At 38.9% G+C, this 26,217-nt stretch overlaps 1 protein-coding gene and 1 long non-coding RNA gene across 2 annotated transcripts in view; both read left to right on the top strand.

The window, feature by feature from the left end:
- The window catches only part of ADGRL4 (adhesion G protein-coupled receptor L4), a 113,919-nt gene extending 110,835 nt beyond the window's left edge, over nt 1-3,084 (top strand). Inside the window, exon 16 of the mRNA XM_075181967.1 lies at nt 1,841-3,084. Coding sequence (XP_075038068.1) covers nt 1,841-1,903 — 63 coding nt within the window. The 3' untranslated portion in view covers nt 1,904-3,084. The remainder of the gene's footprint in view (nt 1-1,840) is intronic.
- The window catches only part of LOC142100007 (uncharacterized), a 656,382-nt gene that overhangs the window by 412,388 nt on the left and 217,777 nt on the right, over nt 1-26,217 (top strand). The window lies entirely within an intron of this gene.

Genomic DNA, 26,217 nt, shown 5'->3' with positions numbered 1-26,217 from the left:
GGCAGGGACTGATGTGAGTGAGTTCTCTGTACAGCGCTGCGGAATTAGTGGCGCTATATAAATAAATGGTGATGATGATGATGATGATAGACAGGAAGTCAGATGTCCGTGGGGAAATAATCTTCCCTCACCATGCCAGCTTTATGTATTTCTATATCTTTAATAGCTTTTGTTCTGAACAGTTCTTAAATGTTTTACATAGATACTTGTAGGTGTTACTAGTAGTTCATTCCTCTAAGGCAACTTGGATTTTAAAACTAGTGGTGTCTTTAATAAGCCAATTTTGGTGAATAATCAGGGTAGTCCACTTATATTATACCGCTTGTTTATTTGTTTTTGTGTGTGTGTTTGCCTCGTGTTATGTGTGCATTTCAATTACTGCTTGAGAGAGCATTCATATGCAAAGTAGTTAGTATGCACTCCGAATATTTCCACAGATTATCTTTGAAAATGGCTCGGTTATTCCAAAAGGCACAGAAGCATTTAAAAGACTTTGGGCTAGATTTACTAAACTGCGGGTTTGAAAAAGTGAAGATTTTGCCTATAGCAACCAATCAGATTCTAGTTGTCATTTATTTAGCACATTCTACAAAATGACAGCTAGAATCTGATTGGTTGCTATAGGCAACATCTCTACTTCTCAAACCCGCAGTTTAGTAAATATACCCCTTAACATGGGCCTGTCACCTGTACACAGTGGAGGTGGAGTTATTTTAGTGGGTTGGGCTAATATTCATGAGACTGTAGCCTATCACTTTGCTCGGATCCAGTACCTCATAAATATTAGTCAGGCCTAATGAATATTTGCCAGGTATTGTCTCTGTGATAACAGAAAAAGAGGAAATTTCAGGCGCTATAAACGGATAAATAAATAAATATACCTGGATTGAACTGCAGCTGGAAAATGGGAAAGTGACAACCCACAATATAGGCTAACAAAAACAAAATGTACCAGCAAGATAAATACCAGGGTATAACTATGAAAAATAGGGGACACCAATCAGTGCAAAATATTACAACATTTATTAATGGTATTAATACCAAATACAACCTAATACATACAACTTAAAACATACAATATAAAGAAAAAATCAAATAAATATTGAGCAAGATTTTGATTTATAGATTATGGTATTTATAGATAATTAATTAATACCATTAATAAATGTTGTAATATTTTGCACTGATTGGTTTCTCCTATACCAGTTATACCCTGGTATTTATCTTGCACTAGTACATTTTGTTTTTATTGTTTCTGTGATGTCCTAGCAAATAGGCTGCATTCTGGTTTATCCCACAAAATTAACTCAAATTTTACACATTATAACATGGTTGCGTATAACTTATTTATGTAATATCCATGCAGTGTTTAAAGCGATACTACCACAAAAAAAACGTGGTTATAAAGTTCTTCCCCATGTGGCATCATCCAATTAGATGTTAATGTTGATCAAGATCAACATCTGATTGGACGATGCCCCATTTGTCCTTGTGAGCAGTTGTTGTCCACCTGCGTCAATTTTGATAGCCGGATCTGCGCTTTGTCTGAGCAAAACAATTTGGCATCTGCCATTTATGTTCTGAAAGGAACATAAAAACTATATTTGTCTTTGCAAAACAACCTCCGACCATTTGATTTACTGGATATTTATAGAAAAATAAAGACAAATACTGAAAATGTGCTGGAAGTGCTTCTGCTATCAAAAATATGCCTTTTTATTTAAGTTGTATACAAATGTGTGTTGAACGTTATGTGGTTCTTTTTAATAAATAATGCTTCAAGACCGTTTTCCTTCGCTCAGTCATATGTTTCAAATGAAATGATGTCTTTATTTTCCAGATACAAGAAGAATACTACAGATTATTCAAAAACGTGCCATGTTGTTTTATGTGTTTGAGATAAGCAGATGGACCCGCCATGATTTACAGTAAACATTTGTGCCAACGCAGTACAGAGATCTCCCACATGAAGCGAAGAAACACCACACACTTATATGATGGCTGTAATTGTGTTTTGTTTTGTTTTTTTTCTCAAGATTGCAGGATACATCTATCTCTAAATTGCCGTAGAACATATTTTTTTTATCTTCCTTAGAAGCTTGCTTTATTATGATAAATATAGCATGTCGTATACCAGTAATAATGGAGGCTATCAAACCAGTATGAGCATGGAGCATACGACAAGATGGGGCTGTGTGTGGTAACCCTTAGCAACCAATAAGATTACAGCTAGCATTTTTCTAGCACAGTTTAGACAATGAGAGCTGACATCCGATTGGTTGCTACGGGTTACAGCACAAATGTGCATAATGCATTGTGGGTTTGTTTTTTTTAATAAGCCCGTTGCTTTTTGATCCCTTATATACATAAAATGTAATACACTGCACTAAGTGGCAAATGTACCTTTCTTTTTTACAATGTGCAATATATTATTTAACAGAGCAGATCATCCATACAACGAATGAGATGTATATTTTTACTGAACAAAGAGGACATAGATCAACTGGTAGGAACTTGCAATAAAATTGGGAATATTTAGGGAAACGGGTCACTAGGATGAAAGGTGATGCAACCTAAAGTAATGTTTCCATAAATGTCCCTAGTGGAAGGACTTGTTGAGACAGTAATGTAGTGGAGGTGTTGCCCATAGCAGCCAATCACATCATTGCTATCATTTTCTAGATTGTACTAAATATATGATAGCTAGAATCTTATTGGTTGCTAGGGGCAACACCTTCACTTTTCCTATTTAGAGGTGTTAGTAAATCTACCCCTAATAAATTGAGAGAGTTGCTAAGACCCTGGTTGATGACTTCTGTTGGGTCTTTGTAGCATTATACACTATTCATCACACTGTTTCATTTTGTCCTGGATAGAAAAATATTAATAGTATGACTTTTTTCTACTGGAAACTGTATCATATAAAATCTTGTAAGGATGCATAGAGATGAAAGTGCTGTATAAAATTAATACTGTGGGTTTTCCACCTCCGGATGACCTTGATTTAACCTAGAAATAAATGTAGTATTAAAGTAAATAAAAATCATGTGGTTGAAATATTTTATTAAAATATTGTACAAGTAATGTCTCCTTTATCTCTGTTTACGCTGCATTGTTTTTTGAATGCATGGAAAAAATTATGTTATTAAACTTCTGAGGGCTGCATATTTCATGTAGGTATTTGGATGTTCAGGGACTAACGATCGGGCTACTGTGCCCTCTTTTGTTCATGCAACCAGGGAGTAGATTTACTAAAACTTCTAAAAATGAAAAGTGGAGGTGTTACCCAAAGCAACCAATCATATGCTAGCTATCATCTTCTAGAATGTACTAGATACATGATAACTAGAATCTGATTGGTTGCTATGGACAACACCTCCTCTTATGCTTTTTAGAAACTTTAGCAAACCTCCCCCCCCAGATCCGTAATACATTTCACCATCCATGTGGAGGGCTACATGATAGCAAGAGAGTAGCAATTACTACATGCAGAAAAAGACAGTTTCTGGTTCCTACATGGTGCACAGGGGCAAACGCAGGATTTGTAGAGGGGGATTTCCACACAGCGCCGCCAGTGGGCGTGACCAGCATGCATGGGGGCGTTGCTATAATTTTAGAGAGTTCTTGGCTGCTCTCCAACTCTTCCTATCCCCATAATATACATGGGCAATGCTGCGTGTACTACTGTTAGGTGCACGCAGCTATCTCTTTTCGAGCAGAGCCGTGTGAAGCGGGGGCAGGGTCCAGTCACCTCAATTATACAGTGCCCCCAGGCTTGGAGGGGGTTTCCAGGCACTAGGACCCCCCCCTCTACCTCGGTTTGCCTATGGTGTAATATTAAGAAAAGGTGGCCACATTAACCAGCTAATACCGCTTTCATACTGTCGACCCAGCAATATCCCGGGTTTTTCAAGTCGGGTTTTTGCCGGGGCTCGGAGAGTCCCAGCTCAAAAACACCATTCATACTGCACCTCGGACCCGGGAATTTCCCGGGTTGACCCCATTCATACTGCACAAGTCTGTACCCTGGCAATTTGTGGGAGTCATCACCAGAGCAGTTTTCATTGGCTGAAAAATGGTGATGTCATTGAAAGGTGACTGGTTTTTTGACGCATAAAGATGATGCACCTCTTCCTCCATCCAGTGTGTCATAATTGCTGTTAATACACACTTTTTCAGTGAAATAAAAGCAATTTTCTCCAACAAACTCAGATTCTGCTTCAGCTTGATCTGCACTCCACCATCCACCATTTCTCCTAAACTCCTTCTCGAATCTTCCACGGGCTCCCACTGATGACATCATCCTCCAGAGACAGGCAGACAGCCAATCAGCTTTTTTTCTGTGCAACCTGGGTTGAAAAACCCGGGTTGCACCATTCATAGTGCAGGCAACCCAGGTCCGACCCGGGAATTACCCCTCGATAAATCCCGGGTTGAAGACCCGGGTTTTTAGACCCGGGATTTTTGACCATTCATACTGCACCAAGACCCGGGTCGTTTGAGCTCGCCCCGGCAAAAACCCGGGATTTTGGTGCAGTATGAATGGGGTATAAATCTCTCCTCGTATGGTCAGTTGAACACATCTAATGACAAAGCTCTTTTTCATGTGCTTCTGATGTGTTTGGAAATCTGCAAGTGTGAATGGAACTAAATTGAGGAACTTTTCTCCTTATGCCTCCGTTCTGTCTCTAATTCCTAGGAAATGTAAAGGCTGAATATTAGTTTCTCCAAGAAATTAGTTGCTGCAACTTTGTGTCGGTGACGCACCCACTTTTTATAAGTATGTCACAGTAACAGAAATGATCAATACATGGCCTCTACATTGCTCTAAGTTATTTACAATACAATAGACATTAAAGAAAGAATCACATTGTAAAACTTATAGATTAAGTTCTTTTTATGCATATTCTTTCTAACTAAAAAATGTATAGAATATGTTTTAATAGTTATTTGCAGTTGAATTGTATTTCTTTCTACACTTGAGTAGTATTTACCGCTAACTGACAGCTGAAAACCTATATATTAGCATAAAAAGCAAGACTACAAATTCTAAAGATATTTACAACATAATGAAAATTGCTGGTTTTTCTCGCTATGAATCTCAATGAGGTGGCCTACGTATGACAAATATGCATTAAGTATTAGCAGAAGGGAACCTTGAGAGATGCAGAAAAGATCTATGTTAATTTGATCAAATTCATCGCATAACTCACAAAGCTTTTGTCATGTTTGGCTGGAGATTTACAGTAAGAGAACAGATGTTTAAATACAAGACATTACATGTACTGTTATTCTATGTTAAAGGGGTTCTAACCCTTTGTAACCCTCTTGCTCTTGAAGACGTCTCCATCACCAAGTTCAGGAGGAAGTTCAGGGATGACTCTAATCACTTGTCAATGTATCAACCGCAGAATTGCTATAACACTGCGGTACTTTCGGCAGCCAGTGTTCACTGAAGGGGAACGTCAGGTGACAACCTCATCTCTGCCACCCCTAGAATACAGTTATCTGAGACAAGATTCTTCATGAGAGGACCGGCCCGCTTGCTGTCTGGAGGGCCGATCCTCTGCTTTCACGGGTCTGCAGACCGGCATTTCCATACAAGTCTCCTGCCCCTCTAATACACTGAAACGGACTCTATTTGAAGAAAGCACATGTAAATAATTTATACCACATACTAAAACAAACTTGCCGAACATTACATTTCAATTTCATGGTGACCAATTTGCGAGTGACAGGCAGGAGATACAGGTTCAGACCAATAACTAAAGAAACAGTCAAAAATTGTTTGCTGATCTCTGATTCCAATCTGTTTTTTTACCAGAATACGTTTATCTACAACCTGTTACATTGTGCAGATTTGATCATGAAAAAAACAAATGGCACTTTAGTAATTGTAGAAAATATAAGAATCTATATAACATTAGCAATAACAAATACATCCTAGGTATTTATTAAATGCAGATATAAAGAATGTAAATGCTTCCAGGACCTGCTGCTGAGACATTTAACAATAGACTACAGACTTCTTTAAAGGGTTAAAGAGTTTGCCGACCATTGTACAGTTCCTGCCAGTTCTGTACATCAGCAGCAGCTATTTATATAGCGCCACTAATTCCGCAGCGCTGTACAGAGAACTCACTCACATCAGTCCCTGCCCCATTGGAGGTTACAGTCTAAATTCCCTAACATACACACACAGACCGAGAGAGATTAGAGTCAATTTAGTAGCAGCCAAATAACCTACCAGTATGTTTTTGGAGTGTGGAAGGAAACCAGAGCACCCGGAGGAAACCCACGCAAACACGGGGAGAACATACAAACTCCACACAGATAAGACCATGGTTGGGAATCGAACTCATGACCCCAGTGCTGTGAGGCAGAAGTGCTTACCACTACCACTGGAGGACCCTTCCCAGGAGTTCTTCTGTTCCCCCCCGACCAAAGCAGACAGCCAGAAGAAGAGAGAGCTGTCAGTAAACACTGTGTATTTAGTAAATAAAACGAGCCCTCAATGATAAGGAACAGTCACCCAACCACCCACCCACCTATTCTAGCCGCTTGATCATCATAGATGCATTTTGCCCAGCATAATTTAAGGCGTGCACTGAGAGAAGATGTATCTAACTAACAGGGGTTGTATAAAAATTGGCCCAGTCTCAGGCTCAGGGGTGCACAGTGAAGAATTTGGTATCTCCAGGTGGCTCTGTAGAGTGTCTTTCTAGCATTACGGAAACCTTCATATTTATGCTGCTGGTAAACGTTACAAATTTATACTGACACCGGTCATGTTTTAGCCGTAAGCCTGCTGTAAATTGCCCAAGGAAATTCCAACTATTTAACTATTAATTATAATGACATGGACAGTGCAGAGCTAAAGACTCTAGGCACTTGTGATAAAACATATACTTACTTAGCTTCATATATATATAATATATATATATATATATATATATATTATATATATATACACGCACATATATGTGTCTAGGATATATATAAATATATATATATATATATATATATATATATATATATATACAAGTTAACCCGTGCATGATACTCATGCATTCTAGTCAAATCAAGCTACTTAAGGTCTTAAAAAGGTTCTTGTCATGCATTTGGGCCTAGCCCAGGCCTCCTCAGGGGAAGAGCGTTACTTCCCGACGCAAGCAGTCTTTTTAATGTGTGTTCATGAGGTAAAATTACCTCACGAAAATGAGTTTGACCCCTTAACTCGTAAATTTAGCCTTTACTACCCCTCCCACGGGGGGAAGGGGGGATGATGGAAGGTAACTGACTTGACTATACTAATTTTTTTGTCAAATAATGTCAGTATACCAAATTTCAGGTCAATTGGATGAGCCCTTTCTGAGAAAATAGTTTTTTCCACACACACACACACACACACACTAACGCATGCCTCTACACATGTGGGTTCATGAGGTAAAATTACCTCACGAAAATGAGTTTGAGCCATACCAAATTTAAGCCCTTTTTGAATTTTTTTTCCCACACACACTAAGAATTTAGTAGGTCAGTGTATAACTCTGCCCAGCGGGTGGCGCTGTAACTTGGTTTTTTTTTTTCACACACACACAGACAGACAGACGCCACTAAGCATTTATATATTAGATAGATATATATATATATATATATATATATATATATATATATATATATGTTCTGACAGCACCCACATCAATAACCTGAGGAGAATGGAGAATGTCAATCTATTTTGTTAAGAAAGTCTTGCAAGAAATCATGTCTATGAGATTTTAAATAGACACCATTCATTAGAATGTAGAGTAAAAGTTATTAGCTAAACGATATACATATATGTGTTGGTACGGTAGCGTGGTAGCACTTTCTCTATAGGTGAGTCAGAGTCTGTGCTCTTTGAAATAGTTTTTTTGCTATTTGTATTCATTCAAAGTTATTTTCAGATTCTTCCAATCTCATTGAATATCTTGCTATGTGACAAAAAAAAAGATTTTCTCTATTCGTTCTGCTGTAATTGCATAATCTTATTAGCGCTTAGTACCATGTCTGAAATGGAGGTTTATGAATTATAAATGGTGAAGTCTAAACACAAACAACGATAGACACATAAAATACTGTGCAGAAGAGCTTACATATTTTTGTAGCCTGCAACAATATTCTTCAAAATGAAGTCTATCAATTTAATATCCTTTTGTACTTCAACAACGTCACTTGTTCCCAGTCAATACAAAGGAGGTCAGCATAGCCTAATTCATCCAGTGTGTGGAAACTTGCAACGGTGCTGTGACTGGCTATGGAAACTGAAGATAGTCACAATAGGGGAGGGCTGGAAAATTTTAGACTGGGGGGCAAAACTCGACTTAGCAGCCTATTAGGAACATTTTAAATGGAAAAAAAAATGGAGGTGGCCCAGTGACCTATCCCAAAGTAGCCCACAATGGGACTGGCCTGGGGGGAAGATGCCACCCCTGCCCCCTAGCCCAGAATGCCACTGGGCTTAATCTTCGCTTCATAATTCCTCAAATGTTTGGTAAGTGCTACACTGCCGCTTTATAATATAAAAAACAATGTATTCACAGGTTGTAGTCTCATGATTATTAGTTTAACGCACAATGGGGCATGTTTTCTAAACTGCGGGATTGAAAAAGTGGAGATGTTGCCTATAGCAACCAATCAGATTCTAGCTTTCATTTATTTAGCGCATTCTACAAAATGACAGCTAGAATCTGATTGGTTGCTATAGGCAACATCTCCACTTTTTCAAACCCTGCAGTTTAGTAAATCTAGCCCAAAGTGTTGTTTACACTATATATAGGGGAGTGATAGTCTTTAAGCCTTTGTGTCTGAACAGCTGTAAATTTTAAATAAAATTCAGAGCTTAGATGTCACGGAGAGAGATCTTGACATGGTAATAATGCAGTTGGTTTCCATACATTGAGAGAACAAATCACTAATAGATGAATCCCACGGTCTAATACATTATAAGATTTTCAGATCACACATATTAAAGGATTTGCCAAGGCTACTGTTTATTTTTCCCATAGAGTGTGAGTGGAATTACTAAACAACACATCACCAGAAGTAACGCTTGTATTCTTGTTTGTATTCAACGTCTTTAACAAGCTGGGAGAGATTCTATTTAATGCATTGTCAGTATGCCATGCTGTCACTTACTTCTAGATATTTTTAGCATTAATTAGGATTGTAGAACATGCATGTAGACATAACATGAGCAGATAAATGCAAAGATCTGTTCTGTGAGTCGGAAAAAAAAGAAAAATAAAAAAGAAGAGAAAACTTGCACCTTGCAAAAACCATTTTGCTCTGCAGGGAAGGTCGGGCAAATTTTAAACGCACTGAGAGATTTAGAGTTTTAGAGTTGGGGGGCGTGTTCTAGATCAACTCTAAGTTGCAGTGCAAGAATAAAGCTGTTTTGTATTTGTCTACTACATGCAAATGTAGCCAATATTTTCCAGCAAGCAAAATAAAAATAATAATTTCAAATAATCTGTTAAGCATTCATTTATGTAAATGATATCCAGTGTCTGAAACTAAAAGACATTGGACCATAACAAGCTCAGTTTTAATAAATATATGTGGGACTACTATCAGTTTACCACCCCAGCATACTCTCTGAAGACTCGCCATATGAAAGTATATACAAATCGTGTTACAAAGTAAACGTGCGGTCTCGCACAATGCGTCAGGCTGGTGAGGACAACAGAGCCTTGAATTAAGACATTGATTAATCATACTTGCCAACTCTCCCGGAAAGTCCGGGAGACTCCCGAAATTTGGTAGGTCTCCAGAACTCCCGGGAGAGCTGGCATTTCTCCCGCATCCCGCAATTCCCTTGTTAAAATGATGCGATTCACCGTGAATCGCGTCATTTTGGCCCCGCCTCCCGTGACAAAACTTAATTTTACTCGTGGGAGTGTGGCCAAACTGACGCGATTTGAGGCGCCCCGCCCACTAGTCACGCCCCTCTCCTGGACGTTGTTTACTGAAAGTAGGCAAGAATGTGATTAATCCCTCTGTGTCAATTGTAATATTTTTTTTTCCATAGCAGGAATTGGGGGGGCTCCTAATTTAACTAAGAATGGCAGAAAAAGATGGATGCTTATCTTAGGGCTGCCACAAATCCCAGGAGCCAGATATCCAAATGTATCTAAAAATTACTGTGCTGGCTCCTAATTGTTGGAAGTAATTTCTAATGATGTGGATGGACGCACTTTGTTCCCGGTTAATGAAAAATCCTGCTGGCTCCTGATTTCTATGCTATTTTGTCCACCACTTGCTTATCTGTTTAATCCATACTCGCGGGGCGGAATGGTTCCCTATAGCAAAATTTTGGGTAGGACCAAACAGTGTCTCTGCTCTCAATGCAGCTTAGAAGAAGCCCCCGCTCAGGGAATCAGAGGGAGAAGGGGCATTGGAGGAGGGGATGGGGGAGAGGGGGTGCATTGCTAGGCCCCTCCCTGCTCTGGGCTCTGAAGTCGCTGCACCCCCTTTTCTTGCACCCCTATAAACATGCCTAAAACATGTACAATACTGAAAAAGTTAGTTGGCAAATTTGTGTCCGGATTACCTGTTAGGCCATTTGATTTCTACCATATGTGTATTCTTTTAATGCAATTAATTCTTGATTTCATATACCAATGTTAACACAAATGCCTTATCACAGTATGGTGCAGAGAATTACATTCACAACAACTGTAAAGTCTTAGAATAATCCTGTACAGCTTCCTCATCTGGTTTGAATATCTTGGAGAAATAGCTTTATTCCAACGACCGCAGTTGTTCTCTAAACTCTGCTAAATGCTCACGGTCACTCTCACAATAATAATCCTCATTTAATCCAAGCGGGGATGGAGGGGGGAATCCTAATTAGATCCACATGGGGGGTGTATACCATGGTATTTAAAGACCCTAACTTAGTTCACATTTATGAAACTGCAAAAAAAAAGCCTAAATCAAACACACGTATAATAAATTCTTGCAAAGTTCAGAATTTAAAGCGGAAACGCACGGACCCAGGTAAGTATTACCTTTACGTTGGCGGTTAGGGTTAGGGGTTAGGAGTTAGGAGTTAGAACCCTACCCCTAACCGTAACTGGTAACGTAAAGGTAATACTTACCTGGGTCCGTGCGTTTCCGCTTTAAATTCTGAACTTTGCAAGTCGCTCCTGTAAGTGACGTCTTTTCCAACAGTCGCAATCTCCTCTCTTTGGATTAACACTCTGTCTTTTTACAAGTAAGTCGTTATTTTTTCTTGGTCGCTGTGTTCACTATAGGAATAATTCTATAGGATTAAAGAATGTCGGTGTTTACAGCACCGATCAACTTGATTACCACAGAAAGATTTAGGGGTAAATGTATCAAGCTGCGAGTTTCCGGTGGGTTTGAAAAGTGGAGATGTTGCCTATAGCAACCAATCAGATTCTAGCTATCATTTTGTAGACTGTACTAAATAAAAGATAACTAGAATCTGATTGGTTGCTATAGGCAACATCTCCACTTTTCAAACTCACCAGAAACTCGCAACTTGATACCTTTACCCTTTAGTGATAAAAATCAGAGCTGCCCAGAGAGAGCCAGGATATTTGGAACTTCTATATTTTGGATTGAACATGGCTGGAGTGGGCTGAGGTACCTTATGTGTGTCTCTCAACGCTATGCATTATTACTGATCCACTATACAGATAGGTCAAACCTTCAGCCAGCGTTCACGGCTAAAATTTATCTAATAAACTGCTACAAATAAATGTGCATTGTCCAAGGCATAAGAACCTCCATCAGTTATCAGTAGGTGATTAAACAAAATAATAATTAGAGGGGGCGCAGACAGTGAGAGTATAGAGAAGAGAAGGCCCCCAATAAAAATATGCCAAGTTCCTAATATATAAAAATACAAATTTATTATAATATATAAAATGCAAATGGAAAATTATGCTTATTAAACATTATCTTCCAATATTACATTGGTACAAATTAAACATAAACATCAATTCATTGGATGATATGCACTGAAATACAAGTTAATAGCCAAATTATAAATTTAAGTTCCATAATATAAAGCAACCAGTAGACATAAAGTTTTCAGAGATTTATAGCAGCACTGAATATTAGATATGTACACTGACCCCCAATTTCTGGTTTGGGTTTTGGTTTTGGATCTGGATCAACTTCGTGTTTTGGTTTTGGTTCCCTATTTTTTCTAAAATCCCTGGTTTGTTTGATAAAAGCACATAATTTTGCTTCCCCCCCTCCCCCCCTACATTATCATTAACCTCTATAGCACTCATTGCAGGTCATTTGCAGTCAATTTTGACCACCTCACAGGTCACAATATTATTTTCATACATTTACAAACAAAGACTGCAGTAGTTCTTGCCAGTGATAAGAAAAAGGCCATTGTCATGCCTGGGCATAAGACCAAAAAATCCACATCTTATGTATGGAATTATTTCTACACAAATCCTGACAAAAGTTGCATAATCATTTATAGCATTGTAAAGCCACAGTCAGTAGAGGTGGGGACCTTAACCATCTAGGAACCTCATCCATGTTACGCCATTTGAAGTGAGTTCATGGAAAGCGTTTGTGAAAATTAGAAACTTATGCTAAAAAAAAACAACAAGCAGTCGAGCATCATCTACCTCCCTTCTCTCAGCTAGATCCCAGCACCTGCAATCTACACCCCCAACACCTTCATCATCAATATCCTCACAAGTGATGGGAGTTAGTCCTGCATCCAAGTTTCTAAGGAGAGATGACTCCTCCCCTATCCAGGACTCCTCAGAAGAATCCTTGAGCGTTAGGCCCACTGCTGCTCCTCCTGCTGCTGGGGGTGGATATTCGTCCCAGAAGCAGACCAAAAAGAAGACTACTAGTAGTTTACAACAATTGACTGTTAAACATACTTGCCAACTCTCCCGCAATATCCCGCATTTCGCGAGAGTCTCCCGGACTCCCGGGAGAGTGTGGCAATCTCCCTGATCTGCCCACTTCCTAGTGAAGTGGGCAGAATTTTGTTCAAACACCGCGATTCACCGGGAATCGCGGAATTTGGCCCCGCCCCCTGCTGTAAAATGACGCGATTTGCGTCATTACGTCTCGGGGCGGGGCTAAAATGACGCAATTTACAGAGCCCTGCCCCCTACACGCCCACCTCCCTCCCGCAGCTCCCGGAAGCCATCTGAAAAAAGTTGGCAAGTATGCTGTTAAACAATCCTTTGCAAGAGGAAGCAAGTATGAAAGCTGTCACCGAGTCGCACAGCGGATCACAGGCGCCATGGTGACTATGCTAGTATTAGATCTGCATCCAATATCCACTATTAACACAGCTGGTTTTAGACAGTTGCTTGAGGTCTTCTGTCCCAGTTACCAAATTCCATCACGACACCATTTTACTAGAAAAGCTATTGCTCACCTCTACCAGAAGGTTCGTAAAAATGTAATTATTGGGCTACAAAATGCCATTCTACCCAATGTACACTTAACCACAGATATGTGGACAAGCGGAACTGGGCAAAGTAAAGATTATATGACTGTGTCAGCCCACTGGGTGGTGATTCGCATTCACCAGCAGGGACAGCAGCAGCATGTACCCAAGAACGTCACATTTTTGAGAGGCTACTCTGTGTATCATCTGCTTCACTAAGAGGCATATTATTATTATTATTATTATTATTATTATCGTAGATTTGTAAGACACCACAGCGCCTTACAGTAGGGAAAACAAGGACATACATAAAACAGTACATACGTAAAACAAGAACAGACAAGGCAGACAAAATGAATGGAGACATGAAAACAAAGGGTATGGAGGACCCTGCTCATTAGAGAGCTTACATTCTACGTTGTTTAGGGCACAGCTGAAACAAGAGGAGCGAGTGTGGCTCAGAGTAGAGATTGGGATAGTTGTGAGGGTGCATTAGTGTGAATAGTGTTATCGAAGATAAGGTCACCCCTCAAAAAGAGATGGGATTTCAAAGAGCTCCTAAAGATTTGAAGGCTGGGAATTCAATAAGTGGGGAGCAGCACGGGAGAAGTCTTGAAGGCGGGAGTGAATGGTGGTTATCAGACACGAGACAAGGCGCAGGTCAGAGGTAATACCGCTGACAACCTGTTTGAAAAACTAAGGGATGTCATTGCAACATGGCTTATCCTGCTTGGACTTTCCTGAGGATATGTGATTTCTGATAACGCCACCAAAATTGTTAGAGCATTACAGTAGGGGGAGGGGGGATTCCATCACATTCCCTGTTTTGCTCACACAATCAACTTGGTGGTACAGAACTTTTTAAAAAATGCAATGACATGAGATGCTGTCTGTGTCCCGAAATATTTAGGGTCATTTTTGGGATTCTGCAACTGCATGTAGGAGAATGCAGCAGCTGCAACAAGAATATAATTTAGGGGGAATTTACTTTAGTCCAGTGCAAAGGAGAATACTTTCCATGTTATGCAAGGTGTTGAAACCACTCGAAATAGTCCCCTGTGAAGAGAGTGCAGACACTGTTAGCGTGAGTCAAGTGATTCCCCTAATTAGACTTTTTGAAAAGCAGCAAGAGAAATTGAAGTAGGAAATTAAACAAAGCAATTCCGCTAATTATGTTGGACCTGTAGCTTAAGTACTTTATTCGCTTCACCAGGATCCAAGCGTTATCAACATCATGAAATCGGATCGTTACATTTTGGCAACTGTGCTTGATCCTAGGTTTAAGAGCTATGTTTTCTCTTTCTTTCCAACTGGCACAGATCTAAAGAGATGCAATGAGCTCCTGGTCAGCAAGCTGACAGCTTAAGTGATACATGACACAATTACGTCTCCTTCTTTAGTTTCTCTGGAAATTGCTGCTAGGAAAAACTTAGCTTTCCCAAGACAACCAGTGGTGATGCAGATAAGTCTGCACAACATTTTGACATTTGATCTGGTCTAAAAGAATTGCCCAAAAAATCGTGAAGAGCTCTTCCGTAAAATGAACTACAAATTCCATGAAGAAGGCCATTACTGGCAATGGCATCAAAGCTATGTGATGGTGCATTCCAGTGGGGATGAATTAGTATTGCTTGAGGATGATGTACACACTGAGGAGGTTGAATATGATGACAGTGTAGATCACAGGTGCTGAGATCTAGCTGAGAGAAGGGAGCTAGCTGATGATGGTATGCTTGGTAATATTTTGGGTAGAATGGCATGTTGGCAATTTTATGTTTTTCTACAGTAAACTTTCACCTTCATTAGAGAGATGTTTTTTCTTTAAAAAGGTACAAGCTTTTTATTTAAAGTTTTGTTTCCGTGACTTAAAACCACTATGCACTTGAACATAGGCTTTAGTACATGAGGTAGAGGGATTAGTATCATCATGACTGAGACTGGAGAGTGACAAGAATAATGCCACCCCTCCTGTTTCTGTATGAGCTATGGCACAGTAGAATGTCACTGGAAACTTTTAAGAAAACTGGCAGCCCTATCTTTACAATTTCTGTTTCAGCACTGAACCCTGCCAAATCTCCTGTTTCTGAGTGAGCTATGGTACAGTAAAATGTAACTGCAGATTTAGACCAAGACTGTCAGCCCTATTATTTCTATTTCAGCAATGACAATTAGCAATAGAGTAATGGAGCTCTCCTCTTAGTGTGTTACCTATATAGTACCGTACAATGTGACTGCAGATTTAGAAGACCAAGCCTGCCAGCCCTATTATTTCTATTTCAGCAATCACAATTAGCAATGGAGCAATGGAGCTCTCCTCTTTGTGTGTTACCTATATAACACAGTACAATGTGACTGCAGATTTAGAAGACCAAGTCTGCCAGCCCTATTATTTCTATTTCAGAAATGACAATTAGCAATGGAGCTCTCCTGAATGTCACTGGAGATTTTGAAGAACACTGCTACCCCCTCCTCTTTCTTTTCTATCTATGATGCTGCCTAACTGCTCTAGAGACTGCCAAGAACCATTCTACCTCTTCTGTGTCCCTCTGTGAAATGGTGGCTGGATTGCCGTGTAGGGCAGTACTCATAGAATACAAAACTTGTGAGATCTGACAACATAACAATGACGTTTTGCCTCTTTTTCAATTCTGAGGGCGTGCGAAAGTAACAAGTCGAGCCGGATCTGCTAAGTTCGGGTCTGTTCGGTTCTTGGGGAACCGAGTCTGAGCATCTCTATTGAATATGCTCATAGGCATGCAGTGCTTTGAGTAAACAAGTCACTGGGGGGGGATGTGTAGAGTATGGAAGATTGAATGGTAGTGAACAGCTGATTGTAGTAAAAAAACAGGACTTCAGAGTAATGTGGTTATAATTAACATCCCTGTGAGGAACGGCCACCAGATATGTTTCCATTGGGGTCTTTTAAACTCCAAAGACAATCAGAAGATGATAATACACTGCTTTTCAGGCTAAATAACCCCAAATGACTTTCAGTAAAGTAAATACAAGAGGTGTTTATAGTTGATGTTTAAAGATATCACATGACAAGTTTCCTATATCACACCTGGCAACATTCCTGAATGGAAAATCTGTACATATTAGACCATGCCCCAAAATGCAAAACCACTCCCACATCAACCCACACCACGCCCTGATCTTTTCATACCATGCTAATTTCAGAGACTTGCGTAGATGTTCGTTATAGCAACCAATCAGATTCTAGCTATCACTTATTTAGTGCAGTCTACAAAATGACAGCTAAAATCTAATTGGTTGCTGTAGGCAACACCTCCACTTTTTCAAACCCAGAGTTTACTGAATATTTTCCTTGGTCTAAGTTTAACCCCTAATTCTATGTCCATCTGCATATCTTAAGGAGGATAAACTCTTTCCTTAGTGCATATGAATTTTTAATGCACTTTTAGATGAGCTTAGAGTAGGTGGTTTTTAACAACAAAGTAAACGTAATCTTGTGTGTACGTTCATGGTTAAAAACAAAGTATTTTTCTTACATCATTTTTTGGGTGGGAAGTTGATACAAAATATTTGTAGAGACCTGCCTATATCATTAAGGCTGTTTGGTTACATTGTTTCTTTAACATAGGCTGTCCAATTACTTGCATTACAGCAGAGGCTTGTATTTCAATTCACTGAGTGTATTATTTAGCTAACGAAATACACTGTGCAATTGCAATTTGGTGACTGCGGGAATGCTCAGACTGCTTGACTCAGAGAAGAGAGATGTTCCATAAACCTCTTTAATAAGAAAATATGCACTTCTTACATTTTTGATGACTCGTTTAGTTCAGTTTTTTTTATTATTATTAAAACTTTTTAATTGTAAGCAGTTATTCTTCCTAAAAAAAAAATCAAACAAATACACAAGTTCGCAAAAGTCCGCAGCAGGATATTGGTTAATGAAAATGGTTTTATTTTTCTGATTTCATTTTTTTTAGAAATATGAATTATACATTTATACCAGTGCTTGAATTAAAATAAATCAGCGAGCTCTTGATATTTTCTATCTTGTTTAAATAGTTGAAAGAACATTTCAGCGGAGGCACAGTACTTCATGGAAGCCCTTAATAGCCCTGCTCGAGGTCAGCTAAACATTGAATGTTGCAGGCAGTTAGCAGAATGCTGCTGAGATTGCTCCCTGGAACGCAGGCTTGCTGGGAGGAAATGGTCCTACTGCTTCAGCAAACACTGCACCGAAATTACAAAAGCTCTTTCCACTTTATCAATTCTTCAATTTTCTTCTGAAAGGCAATTTGCTAGCGTGGCTATTAATTCTTTCAATTAAACACTAGTTATCATGAGACTAACAGCAGAAGTGTAGATGTTGTTTGTTTTTTCATGAAGGGCGCACAATGTTCACCAGCAGCACTGTTTAATTAATCATGTGTAAATCAACTTTTTTTTCCCTATTCTCTTGTAATCTTTGTTTACATACTGTGCAGTCAGAAGCAAAAACCTCACTCTCATTCTCTCTCTCTCTCTCTCTCTCTCTCTCTCTCTCTCTCTCTCTCTCTCTGTCTGTCTCATTCTCTCTATCTCTCTCTCTCTCTTTCTTTCTCTTTCTACCTCTCTGTTTAACTCTCTCTTTATCTATCTATCTATCTATCTATCTATCTATCTATCTATCTAATATCTATCTATCTATCTATCTCTATCTATCTATCTATCTATCTATATATCTAATATCTATCTATCTATCTATCTATCTATCTCATATTTATCTATCTCATATCTATCTATCTATCTATCTATCTATCTATCTATCTATCTATCTATCTATCTATCTCATATCTATCTATCTATCTATCTATCTCATATCTATCAATCTATCTATCGCATATCTATCAATCTATCTATCTATCTATCTATCTATCTATCTATCTATCTATCTATTTGTCTATCTATCTCATATCTATCTATCTATCTAATATATATCTCATATCTATCTATCTATCTATCTATCTCATATCTATCTCATATCTATCTATCTATCTATCTCATATCTATCTATCTATCTAATATATATCGATCTATCTATGTATGTATCTATCAATCTATGTATCTATGTATCTATCTATCTATCTATCTATCTATCTATCTATGTATCTATCGATCTATCTATCTATCTCATATCTATCTATCTATCTATCTATCTATCTATCTATCTATCTATCTATCTATCTCATATCTATCTATCTATCTATCTCATATCTATCTATCTCATATCTATCTATCTATCTATCTATCTATCTATCTATCTCATATCTATCTATCTATCTATGTATGTATCTATCATTCTATCTATCTATCTATCTATCTATCTATCTATCTATCTATCTATCTATCTCATATCTATCTATCTATCTATCTATCTATCTATCTATCTATCTATCTATCTCATATCTATCTATCTATCTATCTCATATCTATCTATCTATCTATCTATCTATCTATCTATCTATCTCATATCTATCAATCTATCTATCGCATATCTATCAATCTATCTATTTATATATCTATCTCTCTATCTATTTGTCTATCTATCTCATATCTATCTATTTATCTATCTATCTATATATCTATATATCTATCTATTTGTCTATCTATCTCATATCTATCTATTTATCTATCTATCTATCTATCTCATATCTATCTATTTATCTATCTATCTATCTATCTATCTATCTATCTATCTATCTATCTCATATCTATCTATCTATCTATCTATCTATCTATCTCATATCTATCTATCTATCTATCGATCAATCTCATATCTATCTATCTATCTATGTATCGATCAATCTATCTATCTATCTCATATCTATCAATCTATCTATCGCATATCTATCAATCTATCTATATATCTATCTCTCTATCTATTTGTCTATCTATCTCATATCTATCTATTTATCTATCTATCTATCTATCTATCTATCTATCTATCTCATATCTATCTATCTATCTATCTCATATCTATCTATCTCATATTTTTCTATCTATTTATCTATCTATCTATCTATCTATCTATCTATCTCATATCTATCTATCTATCTCATATCCATCTATCTATCTATATCATATCTATCTATCTATCTGTTTGTCTGTCTGTCTGTCTATCTATCTATCTATCTATCTATCTATCTATCTATCTATCTATCTCATATTTATATCTATCTATCTATGTCATATCTATCTATCTATCTATCTATCTATCTATCTATCTATCTATCTATCTATCTCCCTATTTCTTTATGTTTCTCTCCCCATTTTTACCTCTGAGATATGAGCTAAACAGATAAATATGCATGTGATAGATAGATAGATAGATAGATAGATAGATAGATAGATAGATAGATAGATAGATAGATATGAGATAGATAGATAGATAGATAGATAGATAGATATAAATATGAGATAGATAGATAAATAGATAGACAAACAGACAGAGAGACAGACAGACAGACAGACAGATAGATAGATAGATAGATAGATAGATAGATAGATAGATAGATAGATATGAGCCTACTTTAGCTGTTCAATAATATTATACAATACATTAGTGGTAAAGTTAAGGATATATGTAAAATTTGAATCAGTGAAACATATATCAAAGTGACAAACATAACAATACATTCAGTACGATGCCTATTTGAGCTGCTTATCTCCAATTAACCCTTCAGTTTTCATCCTTACCTTTGTACATATAGCTGCACAGTACCACTTCACATGACCTGTGTGATTCGTATCATCTCTTGCTGTGTACTGTTTGTTCAGTGCCCTTTTCTTATGCCGAATTCCTGATAACAATGCCCTTCACACGTGCTGTACATTGTAAGCTTTACCTATTGTCAACAATATTATTTTGACCTTTATTAATAAACTGTCAAAGTGAAAAGAACAGATTGATCTGTGTGGGCACACGGCCTAGTATGTCCTTGCACATTATAGACTGTTTAGCTGTGTCCTACGTAACATATAGAATAAACTATTGTGAGTTTTTAATTGGCCGTTCTGTAATGCTGAAGAGTTCTTGGAAATCATTTTACAGGAAAATTCTACAGTTTGGAATTTAAATTGCAGCATTTTGCAAGGAACAATTCATGTCTGAACACAATGACGCTTCCGACTGCCTAAGACTTGTAAAGCAGAATGAGGTTTGGGAAGCGGGCGCACGTACATAGGCAGTGTACAGTAAGCGTGTGCTGAGGTCGAGCGTACGCACATTCATCCCATTCAATCTGTGGGCATCTCCTAGGTACGTGTCTTTTAGCCATATCTCTTGCACCACCTACAGCCAGATATGAGTTCCGACTGATAGTGATGACTACACCTATGTATGCTAGAACATGTGTTTGCAAGTAACAAAAACTATAAAAGTGTCTTTTATGTACAGTACAAGAACATCTTGATTTATATATTTCATGTAAAAAAATATTTTTTTACATACTTCTTTATTAATTATTATAGTATTAATAGTTGTAAATTAATTTAATAATTCTTTTTGCATGCATTCTGAATTCTGATGTGCCTTTATATTGTATGTATACACAGTGTCAGACTGAGGCATGAAGGGCCCACCGAGGGACTGCAACACTAGGGGCCCACCAGAGGGGGTGTGGCCAGCCATCATAGAGGCAAGACCAGACACTAGAGGGGGAGTGGTCAGCCCACGAAGGACAGCTAGCACCATAGTGTAGTATATAAAGAATGCAATGTGTATATATAAAGAGTATACAGTCTTGACCTGCCCCTTAGGTTTGATGGAACAGTCACTAAAAATCCCACTAGAATCAGAACATTTGACAGACAGTCCTGCTCTCTCCTACCAGTTCTTGTCACTTTTACCTCCTGTGGCTACTTGTTTCTTTAGTTGCGGCTTGTCTGGATCCTGGAATGTTGGGGGCCCTCTTTGGAAAAACAAATGGGTACATTTAGAAAAATCCAACCAGCCCCAGCGTTAAATCAATAGGGCCCACGATTAATACTTAGGACTCCCTCCAGCCCCAACATACAAGTAATAGTGTTCCCAGTTAATAAATAAACCTTTCCTCCCTCCAGACAGCCTCATCAATAAATTAATAGCATTTACATATAATAAAAATACCTATTTCCCGCAACCATCACTGCCATTAAATAATTCATATTCACATTTAATAAGTAGAACTTATGCTCCTCAAACTCAGCCCCGCATTCAATTAATAGCCCCCAAACCATCCCATCATAAATTAATAGTTCCCACTATAAATTAAATTGCCCCACCATCACCCCACAAACAAAATAGCACTCATTAGTTAGCCACCACCTACCACACACATTACATTGCCACAAGTCCGCTGTGCCATCACACACACATTATTGTGCCCCTTCATCACCATGTGGTGGCCCCTTGTGATCACACTGCGCCCTCCATGCTGCTTTTGCTACCCCCTTCTCCTGGCCCCCCTTCATCACCCTATGCCATGCCGCTTTTGCCCCTCTTCACCCTGCGCCATGCTGCTTTGGCCCCTCTTCACACTCTGCCATGCTGCTTTGGCCCCTCTTCACACTCTGCCATGCCGCTTTTGCCCCTCTTCACCCTGCGCCATGCCGCTTTTGCCCCTCTTCACACTCTGCCATGCTGCTTTGGCCCCTCTTCACACTCTGCCATGCTGCTTTGGCCCCTCTTCACACTCTGCCATGCTGCCATTGCTCCCCCTTCGCTCTCTGCCATGCTGCCATTGCTCCCCCTTCGCTCTCTGCCATGCTGCCTTTTCCCCCCTTCACACTGTGCCATGCCGTCTTTGCCCCCTTGCTTCCGTTCCTTCACTTACCTTTCTATTGGCTTCATTCTTTACTTCTCTTCTTCCGTCTTCTTGCCGACTCCTTTCTGCACCACTCCTCACTGAACGACGGGCGTGATGACTTCACGCCCAACATTCAGTGCGAACGGACCAGAGAGGAGGGGCGCCGGCGCTGCGATCACGTGAGTATTTTTTTTCATTTATTTTTATTTTTATTTTTAAAGTACCAGTTTGCAAATCCTGTTTCCCTAGTTTGAACCACCTTTTATAAGAGCTGGAAGGAATCTCCTAGCACGGCCTGATGACATCATCGGATTCATCAGCACCTGTAAGCCATCTTATGAAAGTCATAAATCAACAGACTCTGGGATAGATTTGTCAAACTTTCTAAAAAAGAAAAGCAGAGTCGTTGCTCATATCACCTAATCAGATTCTAGCTATCATGTTCTAGAATGTACTAGATAAACTATAACTAGAAGCTGACTGGTTGCTACGGGCAACATCTCCACATACCCTTTTTAGAAGGTTTGATAAATCTATTCCTCTGCCTTTTGCTGCCAACAGATTCACAGGGATCACACAAGAGATGCACAGTGGACACAGGATAAATCACTACACAGACATTCAACATACATGTGAACCACCATCTGCATCTAGTGACACCCAGCTGCTTAAAATGTTCAAGTCTCTTCTGGCCAAACTCCCCAATAGTTGAAGGAGAATTAAACGCTGTACAGGCAAATATTTTTCCACAGAGACATTTCTTCTCTCCACTCTGCTTACTTCTTTGAGGACTGGATCTCTGGGTTCTATGATGATGGTTAGGATGGACAGATGGACCCACTTAGATACAATTATACCTAAATAAATACTTATTTAGATTGCAAAAAATAAAATAAACAGATTTGAGTGTGGAAGGTTTGTAATTAGAGGGTTTTTTTTTTTATTTTAATTGAACTTAACACTTTTAATTATCATCACATAACATCTGTCATTGTTGAAAACATTTAACTTTTGCGATTTCTGAGAGACAGCTGCTGAGTCAATCTTAAGTGCAAAACCAAATGATCTAATTTATCTATAAACAAAAAAAAGAGGTATGTTTTGGGAATGGATGGATTTCCTTCTCTTTCTATAAATTCTGTGAAATGTGAATTTACAAGTAACGGCAATCCACAGAATAGCGAAATAACAGCACAACTTAGCGATTGCGCCTCCGTGACTTTCCAACCAATTTTCAACTACCACAATGGATTTTGATTTCCATGCAATTTTGCGGCAACTTCTATCTTCTCCACATAGAACTACGTCTCTACCCAGCATTCCTTCACGCACATTTCAACATTTCAAGGACAGTGTAATATATTAATGGACATATGTCAAAGGGATCTATCCTTGTATCATTATTAGGGTAAATAGCATTTAGTTGCAAATCTGCACAAAAAACGTAACAACCAATCAGAAAGTAGATTTCCAGAGTTGCTATAGCACAGCAGCTGCAATAGCCAATCCTGCATGTGCAGCCTATGGGGGTGTGACCGCATGGTCCAATAGGAAACCACAGACAGAAAGCTTGTGGCTTACGATTGGTCTGTGGGGTCACAATCTCCCCTTCTGGCAGTCATATTCAGCTGGTTAACACTTTTTATTAGCCAAATAAACTAGGACCCATCTAACAGCACCAGGAAAAGCTGTTTTGGAGTGCACTCTCTCAAGCCAGGTGGATGGTGGAGTACTCACACCCAACTGCTAGCAGGGCCATCTTAACAACATTATGGGCCCCCGGGCAAAGCAGTGCACCGGAGCCCCTAGATATAGATATAGATATATAGATGTATACAGATACAGACATATATATAGATATATAGAGATAGATAGATGTACTTGCTCAGTGACCCTTGAAGGTTTTTTATGCAGGTTTTTTTCCTTTCCAGGATTATTTATTCTCATTAAGAGCCCTGCCTATGGGGCCCCCTTGCCCGTGGGGCCCCCGGGCAGCTGCCCATCGTGCCCAATGGAAAAGATGGCCCTGACTGCTAGAGAATGTGACCAGGGCCTGATTAAGGGTTCAGACCAGCCTAAGCTAATACGCTCATAGCGCCCCCTCAGCTTCCACGACTGGCTAAAGGTTAAAAACAAACTCGGCTTTTAATTTTTTCTAATTTTAAAATTCGGCTTCACCCCCACCATCCATGTTTACGTTTGTTTGTTTTCAAAACTCAGCTCCAATTGACTTTTATCGGGGTCACGGGAATCTTTGCCACTCGCTTTGTTTTCATTAAAATCAGAGCTGTATAAAAGGGCTCCTCCTCAAGCGTCTGACCTGAGAATGGCCACTTTGGAGTACAACTATTCTCTTATATTTTAAAAGGTGATTTAGTTTATACCTCTACCTGTCACTATTTTGCACCCCCAAAAATGATGCGTCCCCCAAAAGCCTTGCACCCTAGGTGCTAGTCAGTCTATTGGACAATAAGGCCATGTATCTGAGCAGGGGCGGACCTAGAATTCTTTTTTAGGGGGGCGATTTGTGCCCTGCCTCTTTTTTTCCCAATAGATGCATGGGGCTTTCAGCAGCAGCTCATCATCATCATCATTGGCTATTTATATAACACTACTAATTCCGCAGTGCTGTACAGAGAACTCACTCACATCAGTCCCTGCCCCATTGGGCTTACAGTCTAAATTCCCTAACATACACACCGACAGAGAGAGAGACTAAGGTCAATTTGATAGCAGCCAATTAACCCACCAGTATGTTTTTGGAATGTAGGAGGAAACCGGAGCACCCGGAGGAAACCCACGCAAACACGGGGAGAACATACAAACTCCACACAGATAAGGCCATGGTCGGGAATTGAGCTCATAACCCCAGTGCTGTGAGGCAGAAGTGCTAACCACTGTGACACCGTGCTGCCCTAGCTGATTGTGTTAAAACACAATCAGAGCGGCCAGTCGGGATTCTTTGCCTGTCTGTCAGTTGCCGGGAACATTAATATAGTGAGCTGCCACTGCTGCTAGGGGGGGGGCGATTGCCCTGATCGACTTCCCCCCTGCATCAGCCACTGGCTCTGACTGCACTCTAAAAACCCCTAACACATTGATAAACAGTTTGGAGTTATATAACCGTCCTGTACCGATCTGGGAATGACAGAGTTAACTTTGTATTATTTTGCTCTTTGTCTTTCTTTCACTTATATATATGTGACCAGGAGGTGGCATTTAATATGTGTGAATTGCTAGGTCGCCTAGTGTTTCAGCAGGAAATGGAAGCTACGGTAACACGTCTATGACATCGAGGGAAATTAATGGTAAGTTTAGCAGGACATTGAGTAAGTGTGATTTGCCAGCAATTCGTCTATGACAGTTTGGAAATGTATGTCTATACCTACAACATATAATTTAACATCCATTTTCAAGCACAAAATAAAATGATGTGGCAATATTGAGTCTGTTTTCAGTGCTGAGTACCCACTGTCATGTCTAAACAGTTTTGGTTTTTTTAAAAGCTACACTATTATTTGGATGACCTTTAACTGAACAAGTATTGTTTTGGCAGTATTCCGGAATCCACAAAGATGATTTTTATACAGTGTCGGTGTCTCTTCATATATATTTATATTTAGCTTTTGTTTCCGCTATACACTTTTAGCTAAAAAGAAACTTCTCTCCTGTGGTTCGGATAATGGGACGATTCCCAATATTGGGCCAATAGTTGACTTTTTGGTATATAAATGTACACACCTGATTCATTAAAGCACACGAAACATATGCAAATTGAGGGGATTTTTTTTTTTTTAAACGCTCTGCTCTGTTAGACAAGACACTGCAGGATATATACGTCCAATACACATGTAGAATATAAAGTCAATTAATGTCACCTGTTAATAATATTGCCCTTACTGACAAAATATAAAAAAAAAACAAAAAAAAAAAACTTTTTTTATTTTCCTCCATCCCATAAAATACTTT

The sequence above is a fragment of the Mixophyes fleayi genome, chromosome 8 (genome assembly GCF_038048845.1).
Source record: "Mixophyes fleayi isolate aMixFle1 chromosome 8, aMixFle1.hap1, whole genome shotgun sequence".
In the NCBI taxonomy this organism is placed as follows: Eukaryota; Metazoa; Chordata; class Amphibia; order Anura; family Limnodynastidae; genus Mixophyes; species Mixophyes fleayi.
This window is presented reverse-complemented; position numbering and strand designations above follow the sequence as displayed.